This window comes from Charadrius vociferus, unplaced genomic scaffold, assembly GCF_000708025.1.
Source record: "Charadrius vociferus isolate BGI_N301 unplaced genomic scaffold, ASM70802v2 scaffold687, whole genome shotgun sequence".
Classification (NCBI taxonomy): Eukaryota; Metazoa; Chordata; class Aves; order Charadriiformes; family Charadriidae; genus Charadrius; species Charadrius vociferus.
The window spans coordinates 221,453-234,279 of NW_009649054.1; the positions used below are offsets into that span (position 1 = coordinate 221,453).

At 40.7% G+C, this 12,827-nt stretch overlaps 1 protein-coding gene across 1 annotated transcript in view; it reads right to left on the minus strand.

The window, feature by feature from the left end:
• The window catches only part of ANTXR2 (anthrax toxin receptor 2), a gene marked incomplete at its 3' end in the record, with an annotated part of 68,752 nt that overhangs the window by 47,448 nt on the left and 8,477 nt on the right, over positions 1-12,827 (minus strand). The window contains exons 3-6 of the mRNA XM_009887992.1: positions 11,088-11,169; positions 9,938-10,045; positions 9,772-9,840; positions 8,870-8,950 (exon numbers count right to left, since the gene is read on the minus strand). Coding sequence (XP_009886294.1) covers positions 8,870-8,950; positions 9,772-9,840; positions 9,938-10,045; positions 11,088-11,169 — 340 coding nt within the window. The remainder of the gene's footprint in view (positions 1-8,869; positions 8,951-9,771; positions 9,841-9,937; positions 10,046-11,087; positions 11,170-12,827) is intronic.

Genomic DNA, 12,827 nt, shown 5'->3' on the forward strand with positions numbered 1-12,827 from the left:
TGAACTCATGTTTCCATGTGTTTTTATTTTCCTATGAGTCATTTAGAAGTACTACGGGAAGCTTTATTCCTTTTTTTTTCCCCCCTGTAACTTAAAACTTTTTTTTCACTATTGCTGAGGCAGTCAAAAGGAAATGAAAGTAAAGCAGGAGGTGTTTAGTTGGTGTAATGGAGTCATTCGCTATTTCTGTTGTAGAGAATGAAATGCTGACTGTCCATAGATCAGAATTCTTCATACTGAATTCATTGAACTTTACAGCATGTGAAAGCGAACATGTGTGAAATCAGGGTGGTGATAAAACTTAGGCTGAACATATGCCGGTATCATTACAGGTTTCTCTCATTCATGAGTTGCTGCTTTTTTCACCTGAATAGGAGTTGTGCCCCCTTATAGTCGAGTCAGGCCTTAAAGATAAAGGCTTTGAGTAGGTTACAAGAGAAAATGAATATAAGTAGAGCCCTTGATTTCAGTGGTTACACTTGGTAACCTTAATTGTACTCAGGATCTTTCAGTCAGAAAAGCACCTTCACTGCACACCTTTGGCTTTAGACAGGCCACCTTTGCCATACAGCAACTAATGTATAAGCTCCCTGAAGTTAAGTGCTTGTTTCCAAAACATAATCTTCCGTTCTTCCAGAGAGCATCACAAGATCTGTGTCATTATAATCTGAACTTAAGGAAAAAAGAGCATTTAAAAAAAATAACCCAAAACATGGGTTCCGTATGCAAAAGGCAATTCCATACTATATCTGTGGGTCAGTCCCACATCAAGTCTCCCTAGTGTGTTAAGCACACCCTGTCATCTCCCATTTTCTTCCACAGTACTAATCTGTGTGGAAAGCAATGAGGCAACAGGACCACCTCATACTAGGTGCAAGACAATCAGTTCAAGACAACTTGGAAAGAAACACGTGCTTTCACAGGAAACACCCTTTCGATGCTTCTCTCGGACAAAGCCATGGCCAAGGAACTACAGCAGTTAATACCTAATGAGATCTACCTCTATGTGCTGCCAAACATCTGCGCTCTTAACTACAACTGCTGCCAATTTCAGCCTACTTCCTCACACCGCTCAGCAAAGCCTTAGACAAAGAGCAAGGGTAAAAGGGGTGGGGGGAAGGTTGCTATCCTGTCCCCTATCTAAAGCGGGGGGGAATCGCTGAGACATATGGTCTTGCATAAAATAACCATCAGAGAGAAGCTTGGTGCAGTGTCAGGTTAGTGAGAAAACTCTAATTATGCAATGTCTTAGCAGTACCTCATTTGCAGTCACTGAGTAAACCAAATGTAGATGACAAAACTGTGGGTCATAAGAAATGCGTATCTTAACAGCATCTGAACCTTTACCCCCAAATTACTAAAAACAACCCTAAACCCATTACTTATCACGTAATGTAAATAAGAATCAAGACAAACTGTTACTTTCCATAACAGGAGAAAGTTGTTTAGGCTTTTTTTTTTTTTAAATTAGTAAGGAAAATCTGGCTTCAAGAAACTTATCACTAAGGAAACACTACATTTCATTTGGACTTGCGAGTGCTTCGTTTTAAGCAAGTTTTACAGCATCCCTTATGTAACAGAACTGATAGCCATGCAGGGATAGCTGACAAGTCAAATCCAAATCACAAGGCACATGCATGCTCACACAAACGGGAACCACGTCAGTTATGTTGCTGGCTTATCAAGCTCTCTGTGCTCTAGCAGAACATTATATGGTTTGTAATATGTCAGAGAATGTCAAATTAAGGGCTGCACAGCAGTGAAGGGTAGAGCAGAAAGCATTCTATTCCAGGCCATTGATTCCTTTTAACAACTACATGCAGTAATTCCCAAAACTATCTACTCAGTCTCAATCGCATGGAAAACATAGCGCAACGTTAGTTCTAAACCTTGCACCCAGTGCAGCTTGAATATTAGACCGTCCGAGGGGATTAAAGAAGATGACTGATTTAATCAGGGTAATTCTTTTAATGATAACTTGTTGCATTTCTCCTCCCCCCCACCTCCTTAAATGTTTAATAGTTCACTTCCTGGATTCCCAGTGCATAAACTGAGCATATTTTCTTCCTACAGGAAATGATCCAATTAAGTTGATGTATAATTGATAATGAACTGTTTAAGCTGATTTTGCTCTTGAAAAATCTTAACAGCATGCAGTCAGTTGGCTGACCCTTCTCCCCTCATCTGCAGCTGAGAGACATCATTTAAGGAAAAAGGGGGGAGCAGACTCAGCATCCTCTAAGCAAGGTAGACTAGGGCGGAATTTGAGCTCTCTTGAGCTGACCTGGTTCAGGGCAGAAGTATCGACTACTTCAAAATAATGTCGTCCCCGCCGATCACTACTCAGTAACCAAGTTGCTTGCAACTTGGAGGCTGTGACACAAGCAGATTCAACAGAACACACCCAGTAAATGTTCACATTAGGGATACTGCGTATTTACCAGAAGGTCTAACCTTGGAGCACTAACCGTTGCAGTTGTTAAGGTTCCCGCTCTCCATAAATATGGGCTCTGCCAAGCTGTCTTGTAGCCTTACAGCAGGTAACAGTGGGAGATGTTGACTGACTCCGGTGAGTTTACTAACTCCCCATCACCCCAGCGCGAAAGCCAGGTCAGGTCAAGGAAGTACTGCCGATAGCTTATCTAGTGCAGGAGGCATCAGAGATTGACAGAGAGGCTGGGGCACGTTTTTGTGAAGTCATTGCAGTAAGCTTTATGAACCTAAAGGCTTAAAATTGCTCTTCCCAGGAAACAGCACTTACCTACCTCAACTCCCACTTGCTAGACTTTGGTTTTTTGCCCCCTCTGGCACCAGCTACTCTCCAACATGGGTCACTTAACTCTGTCCCTGCTGACTTTGTTGTTAGACTGTAGGCGTACCAGCCTGCTTTCCACTGAGTCTAGTCAACGGCCGGTGTGGCCCCTCTCTCTGCCAAGGCACTGGGGTACAAGCGTAGTGACAACGACTGTCACCGCATCCAGGATGAGATGTGACTTGTCGGGTATTGGGAGTGGGTGAGTGTGCCGCTGCCACGTACATTTTACGCAGTTGTTCCCCTTGGGCCCTGCTGATCTGGCTGTCACCAATCCAAGTAACGGAAAGGTAGGAATGCACTGTCGTGCACAGTGATTGATACAGGAACCATCTAACTGACATGGTAACCCCCCGGATACTCAATAGATATCCGCCACCATTGCTCAAATGAATCTGAATGCTAGAGGGATTTCGCTGATTGTTCTTTACAACCGGAGCACGCCTCCCTCTCCCATCAACAAGACCTTTCCTGGTAAGAATTTTCAGTGATGCAGTAAGATTTGTATAGCACTACCTGCTTATACTGCTTTAGCAAGCGTCTGCCGCTGGGTGTTTTATGAACTATTTTCGTCAAAGGACCCTGGATGCGTTTAATCTTTTGTTCAATATTACTGTTCCTATCATTTGATGGTTCTAAGGAACTCCATTTAAAAAACCTTGGAGTTTACACCCTACAAACGCTGAGGTCTCCTGTCCCCCAGGTTACCCTTTCACCAGGAGCGTGAGCACATACTGAGAAACCTCATCATGCGGGGTAAGGTACCGCAGAGCAAGTGGTGCTACTCATTCCAGTGCAGGCATTAACACACACACAAAACAAGCCCAACCTGAGAAGAGAACCACTGATTTATGTATTACTCTCTTCTTCCAAGAAATGTTCCTTCCCGTCGTGCTGCCCCTGTCCCCTCCCAGCTGTACTGTTAGTGAAGCTGCTTCCCGTTTTTGTTAATACCGCTCCGGCAGTCAGATCTGTACAGCTGAAGGCGGTACCCAAGGTACAGCTGCAGGAGGCTCAGTCAACTTGGAGACGTTTTAGCTTCCATCTAAAATGTTCTAGGTGATGCAACTGCTCACCTTATGTGTCCTGTTCAATTTTTATTTTTTGTTTAAGGGTAGGTTTCCCACATAAAATGAACAATTCAAAATTAAGCCCCTGCAAAATGAACACGCAGAAAGAGAGCTTAACAATGTTATTTCTAATCCTTGTCAGGTAGAATTCTTAGGAAATGTTGTAATAATTAAATATAAAACAATTCTAGACTGAACTTTTCTTAAACTGACTACTTCCTCTTAAGTTCTGTATGTATCAGTTCCTGTACTCTTATCTGATAAGTTTTTGTGGGGTTTTTTAAGTACAAAATACATTTTAACTTCCTGTATTAAGTGCTGCCAACTCACTTTAGTATAAAAATGTGTTTAAGTCTACTTAGAACTGTCACACGCTCTAATAATGTTACTAAAGTGAATTCTATTAGTGTAACTTTTAAAAGCACAAGTCTTTTTCAATTCTGCCTGGAGAAACAACCAGACAACTTTCACTCACAAATCAGCAGGACTTGTGTTTGCTTAAGCGAAAGGGGAAGCAGGGATCTTTTCACTGGTTTTGTTCCTTAGAATGTGGCACATAAAAGCGATTCAGATTTGCTGAGCTGTGCGAAGCACATGCACAGAAACGTGCCATGAAAAGTGGGCAAAATATGAAAAAATGAGAGGAAAAATTGGAAATAAAACATCATACAGATGTACAGAAGAGTGTTACAAGAACATTACAGAAAACTCAGCCTTATGAATGATACTGTCTTGCCTAAATACTCTGTGTTTGATGGAAGCGGTAGCAGCACTTTGGCTCCCAGCTCCTTAGTTTTATTGCTTCTTCTCATTATTCCTCCATTCATCGTTTGGTAAGTGACCGAACAGTTAAAATGAGCAGCGTTCAGAACAACAACATTTCCTACTCACATGAATGCAAACATCTTCTGCTCCCTTCCTTGACAGGGAGTCCAATACTGGGTTTTGCATTCCAGAGAAGCGTTTGCCTGAGATAACATCCAACTCTCAAGGCTGTCAGCCCCACAGTCTCCAGTCACCGTGCAGACACTGATCCCTTGGGGAAACTGTGAGTCTGACTGAGCTATTTAATAAGCCTAAAGTTTCCACAGTTTCTCCCAATGAAAGCGCTGGCTCAGGACCGCATCTTGTGAGATTCCAGTGAGGCACCCTTGAGTGAGCTCGCTTACAGCTCAGCACCCTTGCATCCACAGCTCTGCAGCCTCACCAACGCTCCCACAAAGCCAGGCAGGAAGGTGCTATTTTGGTTATGACAGACCAACTCGGATCTAACCAGGCAAATGATAAATTCACAACAGTTCTTTATGAAATGGGTACATGACCAAAAAAAATCCTTTATAGGAAGGGAAAGAAGCATGGGTTTCATTTTCTTATACAGTACTGAACTGTCACATGGTGCTACAAATTGTGCACTCCTGAACCTGTGGAGTTCACACTGCTATGGCGTGCTCATGCGCCATACCCCATGTAATTATCAGCCAAACTACATCACTAAACTCTTCCTGATAGCATAATAACTCGCCTTCAGCATTTTTATTTTAAACTCTAGACTTCTGCTTGGATTTATTTACCCTGACAATGCTATTGAGTTACTACTTCGTAAAATTAGATATTAGCGGTGCCAGAAGATCTGGAAACTTCACAAAACAGTTGTCTCTTCAAAGGCTGTACAGAGTTTTGAATTGATGGTTGATGTTACTCAACAGAAACACAACAGAACACATGGCGGTGCATAAATCCATACTCGCTTCACTGGGATTTTATCTTAACTAAGAACAAGGTCAAAACACAATACAAGATTTTCGACACCTGAGCTAGGTTTTCTCAAAATGCTAATCTCAACTATCTGCAATCTTAATCACTAGCAATGATTAAACATATTTTGTGTACCTGTCCAAAGAAAATCAATTGGAATAATTGCTTAGACTTCAAACAACTGCAGAAGCAGGTACTAACAGATACTCTATGATATAGCTTATCACTTTTTTTTCTATCAACAAGTGAAGATCAACTGCTCAGGTCTCCTGGAATTTGCAACATGTATAACAAAGTAGAAGCCACGAAATTTCACAGCTCATTCCAGTAGAGAAAAATGCAGCAGAGGCTTTGAGCAGGTCGTCCAACCATTCCTACTGAACAGTGTTGTGCTGTACTTTAGCTTGAGAGTTTTAATTGCTGGGTTGCTGCCATTTCCGTGACCAGTACGTTTGTTTGTTCTAAACAAGAAATGTTCAACAATGTTCACGGAGGGTTTCACAACAGTACCTTTGATGACACATTTCGAGCAATACTTCTGCTTGTTTGTGATGTGGCTATTTCATTTTTGTCTGTTTCGAAATTAGGTTTCCCTTTTACGACAGTGTCTGTTTGAGCTTGTATCTCTAGCTAACTTGCAAACTGAAACGTATTTAAAATTGTGAATAAAAAGGAAAGCTGTGACTATTTTATGTTCAATTAGGTTTGCTTACCAACTTTATAATGCAATAAGGATGAATTGTCAAAATTAGTCAAAACCCCTTCAAAGAAAATTGAGATATAACTACACCTTACCAGAAAATTCATGTTAATATATCCACCACATGCACTTAAAAAAAAAAAAAAAGAAAAAAAAACAGGGAAAAAAAAAACCAACACAAACTATCTACAGATACTTCCACTCATGTTCTGTGGTAAAACAGGGACAGCAGCAGGGTATCAATCTCCCACTGTTTCCAACAGCACACTTAGTGCGTTTACTGGAGAAGAAAAAAGGAGAGTTTCAAATGCCTTGAAAGCTAAATGAAACTCCAGTTAGGTCCAGTGCTTTTCAGAAAGTTGTAAACAATATTCAAGCCTCTAAAAGCTCTCATGAGCTATCAAATCACTAGCATTCACTGGTTTTATTTGACCCCTTATCCCAACAAATAAGACTGATGCAGGCACGACTGAAGTCATTTGATATGCTTTGTATCAGAAAGGCCTTCTCAGTCTCCCTTTTTTTATCAGCAAAAACATTTTGGACTGCCCTGACAACCACAACGTAAGAGTTTCTTTATGGACAGAAATATGCAGTAAGCCAAGTGTTGAAATGTCTGTTCCAGCTGCAGTCTGTTAAATAAAGCCCTGAACAATTCAAGCGTTCAGTCACAGTTTAAAGGAGCAGACGATGCATTTAAGCTGTAGAACGGTGCACCCGAAGTTTGCTTTGTACTGTCACCATCGATGCTTAGCTGTTATGTTAAAATAAGGTGCTGCCACGATGTGCATCTCCTTGCTCTACAGCTATGATATGCACAAATCTGGGATTTTTACACTCGCATTTTTCTCAAGTCCCAGAAGAAGCTGGATTGAGGCTTGTGCAAACATCATCTGCCAGACCTTATCAGAAAAGCTTCCCTTGCTCTGTCCAGAAAAAAAGATGAAGGTGCTTGAAAGCTCCTGGGAAGTATAAAAGAGGCAGACTGGCAAGACTATTAGCCAAAGACTGCCCAAAAATATCTTGGCTGAGAATGGGGGATAATAGGATAACCTACAAGATATGTCAATATTCTGTGTGTTTGAATTACAGACTCTTCAAACTGAGCTCTTCGGAAATCTCAAGTGATCGTGCTCCTGCTTCCTCAAAGAACAAGACTGTAGAAACCTGACTCCTTGGAAGGGTCCCACCTGCAGGTCAGTGACCCTTGTTGGAGGGGAGACTCCAAACGCAAATGTCTTTAGCTCTTTATCTAGTTCTGTCTTGACATACACATTTTGAAATGCAGCATCCTTGGAAGCTTAACATAATCAACTGGGGTTAAACATTCAGCTCTTATAAATTATAAGTCTATCACTAGTGGCTTCAACGTTGCATCATTTCACACAAGCAGTATAACTGGTTCTTGTAAGTTTTTAAAATGGCATAGAATGAGATTTTAAAAAAGGAGTACCACATGGGGTGTACTATATTTTCTGGAAAATAAATGTCACTGCATGAAAAGGTTGATTATATCTCTTTAGAATGCGCAAGGAAGATTCTGAAATTACATTTATTTTAAGCAACAAGGAGAAAAATAAGTTGTTTCATAATGACATTAAGTTCCACAAAAAACACACTATTCAAGGGAAGTGATAAATTCACGACTCTGTAATATCCTGTATGTGAGTAGTATCCTTTCTTCATCAAAAAAAAAAAAAAAGAGGAAGGAAATAGAAATGAATTATAGCGGGATCTCTCCCAGAAAAAGGATTTAATTATTGGTTTCGACTTGGCTTTTGACCGTAAGCTTTTTTCCATTGTGTTGCCTGCCATGCAGCAGCACTATAACCTTGTATAGAACACAAAGCCTTTAGTTTAAGATGAGGCAAATAAATTAGGTCCCCACAACCACAGGTGTCTGCTTGACACACGGCTAAAATCCTGTCAAGCCACTGATCACAACCAAATTGTTCCTCTTGCTTTGAGCCTTTCTTGCAAATCAGAGCAATTAGTTGAATAGCCTCATCTCACTGATAGGAGATTCTCTTGGCATGCGAAAAAAAGGCACTTATCACCTACTAGGAAACTCTTATCACCTACTAGGAAAACAAGTGGTTAAAGTCAAGGCTAAAGTATGTATTTAGAATGCTTCTCTGCATATGAAGATTTGGGCAATTCCTAAACTGCAGTCATTCCTAATGATTTTAACCAGTTGTTCTGAACTCTCCTGGAGTAACTCTCCTGGAGTAACACTCTCGATTATTTTTTTTTTTTTCAGACTAAACCTATAGCAGCCATTACTCAATGAATCCCCGTCAAACTCAGTAGAGGTGTATGGAGTCCTCCAACTCCACACACGGTCTGAGGATGAATATTTGCAGGAGTGGCAGGCAACGTTAATTTACAGAACTGCATCTCTAAGATAAGGAGGAGAGAACTTAATATATGGCAATTACTGATTTAGGAATCAATTCTGCCTGGAAAAGTAAGTGGGAGTGGAGAGTATGCTGTAATCTTGAGGAAATGTTAAGCTTATTGCCTGATACTCACAGAATTTATTATCCCCTTAAGTGCTTGGAATCCTCCAGTGACAGGGAAGACTTGCTCTTTTGTGTCAGCGATTTTTTCAAGCTTTAGAAAGAAAACACGTGCAAATACGTGAATCATTTGGCAAACTAAATTCGTCACACTGCTTTTCACCCTTAAAACATAAATGGATGTCTAAACATTACTACCATCAACTGTGCAGAGAAGGGAAATTTTTAGTTCCCTCACAGCTATGATTTTTCTAAATGGAAGGACTTACTACAACCTACCGCAACTAACAAAATGGTATAGTGGCTAGCCATCATGTCAAACCACCGCAGTAAAGAAACTTTTTAGGGCCTGTATCTTGGCAGCAATCTCGTAACTCTCTTCAGAACCACCTTCCCTGATTGCTCTGCCTTCCATTAAAGAGCAGTGCCTTCTATACTAAAGAGTCCTTTCTATACTTCTCCATTTAAGTCACTTTCACAGTACAACAGCAGCTACAGCCTTCGTTAGGACATAGCAATTGTGGAACAGCTTTCAGTCAATGAAGGACACAGATCCTTCTTTCTTTTTCTTATCCTGAGGCTGTTAAAAGCGCTGCTTGAAGTTTGTCTATAGCTACTCTGTTCATGTGACCCATAGCCTAATCTGGTTGCCATCTTAACGAAAGGGGGTTTGCCTGCATCCTTTCCTGCTGCCAGCTGCCAGTTAGCAAGGGTATTTCCAACAAGTCTTCTCGGTAACGAAAGCGACACCCGCACATTCTATTTATGTCTCTGTACACATCCGAGTGTCTGCTTTCTGAGCCAGAGGAGATATTATACTATCTCATGTAAGTAAAATTAATTTCTGTATTACTTAACTGTATAAAACCCTGTGACAAGGTACTTCCTAGTAACCCAAAATAGTAATGTTCTTACCTGTTCTTGTACAAAATCAAGGACGCCAACACAGTAAACTCTAGCTCCCAGCTCTCTGGATTTCTTTGCCTGCCCAAGAATAGGAGAGAGGAATAAGCATTTTTAAATTCAACAGGCAACAACCCAATTCTTCAGAATACAACATGGATTTTCAGCTAGCGCTCACCTCTTTCTCTGCATACAAGGGAATCTGACCATCTAGCTTGCCATCTGTCAATGCAATGATGATACTGGAAAACCTTGAGGCTCCTTGATTTGCAATTTGCACGTTGGCCTGAAAACAAAAAATATTTATCCAGGTGAAAATTATACCTGGACTTTTTAACCAAGATGCATCGTCTGAGTGAATATGGCATCTGAAACAACATTCAGCCTCATCTTCAAACCTACCTCTTGTGACAATCCTCTGCCTCCCTTTAACTCGCTATTAACAAGGAAGTCATTCACTGGTATTTTACGATCACCACTGAGCACGTCTCCGAAGTGCTGGGGTCACTAACTGACCAACCCTTGGAAACTCTTGATTCTTTCAGGACAGATACCCTCTGAGCTGTGAAGCTCTCTTCCGTTGAGATTCTCTGTAAGGTTTCCTTTGCTACCCCCGAGATTTCAAATGCCACTCAGTAGGTTCCAAGATACTAAAAGAATGACTTAAAACAAAGTTGGTTTTTTTTAAATGGCAACAAACTTCTGTTTACCTAGCTTTTCAGTCCACAGGTCACAATTACAAACCTGACTCCAGAGGCATAAAGGAAGAAATTGAGCTTCTATCCATAGCAGTGAAAGCTTAGATCCTCACCTCATCCCTCACCCGCAGGGCCTGAGTCTTTCAGCAAAATCACAAAGCAGACTTTAACTGCACATCTCAAGAAAATATAAGCAGTTGGGAACTCGATAATTAAGATAGTCCAAAATTAAGACCATTTGTCTTCAAAATCCTGATCTGCGCAGTAAACTCCCCATCAGCACATGCTCTAGAAGGCACTGTTAGACTCGCAGCCCTACAAAGCTGTGTGTGACTATTTACCATGTAATTGTTATGCTGCGTTAGCTGTTAAATTCACGACAAAGAACTGCTCTCTACTGCAAAGGATCAAGTCAAAGAAATTCCATAAGGCAGTTTTCTATGATGGCTAATATTCTGTTTGGGATTTGCATAGTATCTGGGAGATCCTGGGACCAGTTAGGGAACCAAAAAGGTTTGAGTGTAACAGACTGAGGCATGCAATCAATCCATTTATGTGACAAGTTGTTGTTGTTATCCAGTGGGTCAGAACAGAGGATATTTTCATTGCAAGAAGATAAGTAAAACCTACCTGTTTTAATCCTTCATGTATATATGTGTCACCTGCTGGTTTTACCTCCTCTAAATCCTTAAGACCTTTCTTTATTTTCTCTCTGAAAACAAAAAGGTAAAAGACTGTTAGTGTGATTTGAAGTGGGGAAAGGGGTTACTTTACTGATGGAAAAAATTAGTATTTGTCATAAAGGAGAACTGAAATTAAAATCTGTAAAATATAGCATTTAGCTGAGGTACCATGTGGAGGCAGATTTTGTATTCACAACGGAAGCGGCACTGTGGTAACAGATATTTTAGACCTAAATAACACAATATGTCTCAGTGAGTCAAAGAGCTAGAATCAAGTAAAACGTTTCAGACGGAGCAGACATTGCAAAGAAGTGGCAAAGCTTCAGCATTAAATAGCCCATGGAAATAGCCCATGCATTAAGTCCACTTCGGAAGTGAAGTTGGTTTAATTTAGCAATCACGCTGCAATTAAAAAAGAAATCCCCTAAAACAGCAGTTCTATTTCCAGATAAATCTTCCAGGTCAATATGCAGGTATTTAATGGGGCAGGACATAATTGCAATATAAAAGCTGCTGCCTTAAAAAATAAGCATCATAGGCAAATGCAGCATGTGCAAGACAGGTCTTGTATTCAAGGAAAGGGACTAGGATTAACGATAGGGGTTTTTTAATTTTTGGCTGTTGCTACCTTTCTGCGTGACCTTTGACAAGACACCACACTTACACAAGTCACAGTTCTCTTATATTTAGCAGGAGGATAAGGTTGTGCCACGATTTGTCATGGGCCTTTAAATACATCCATCTTTGACTGCGAGATGCTCACTTAGCAATGATGGTAAGACTGGAGAAGCTGGTAGGTAGCAAGGACGTAATTCTTTTCAGTGAAATCGGTATAAGCGTGGGAAAAAAGGCAGAGAGACTTTACTGAAATAATCAAATTGGGAAGTTCTTAATTCTTAGGCAAGCAAAGTTCCAGTGAAGCCCACGGAACCATGTGCTAGGAAACAAGAAGTAAAAACTAATTAGGGACAAAACTTGGGCCTGAATACATAGAACACGATAAGAAATATAGGTGACAAAGAGGAAACCAGCAGGGGTGAGGAGATGCAGGGAAAATACATTGCAGGATGCGTGAAAGCTTTCCTTAGGGCAAACAAAATGAGAAAGAATGCATATGCTGCTCTGCCTGAATGCCACCCACTAGTCATTTGTTCCACTGATGGGCTTCCTCTATGTTTAGAAGCTCTGTTCCAAAGTACAATCCATAGCTGTAATGAGCTCCCAATCATAGGATCAACCGATACAATTGGGGGGAGGAAAAGAAAAAAAGAGCGTAATGTGGCATTGAATATATGGAAGAGAACAAGTTACGTGAGATAATACAATCTGTTTGATCCAAATATTTTACATTCAGCATCTATAGAAACAACTTGAAACTGATTATGTATGAGTGCAGATTATAAACCACATACTTAGTGCTTGCCAGAAATGAGTGGCAGCACATCACAGGCGTTAGTGTTCTGCTGCCAAGAAATAAGCAGCAACTGAAGTCCCAGTTTTCTGAAACAGATTTCATTTTGCAAAAATAGCTTTTGTACAATCAGTTCAGTTTTATTTATCTAAAATGTCTTGTGACCCGGTCACACAGAAATCTCTGGTGTTTCCAGGCCTCTGCCTACAAGGGGTTCCAGGAAAATCTTTGGCAGCGTAAGCTTTTTTAGCTGCATTTAATCAAGTACCATCTCTT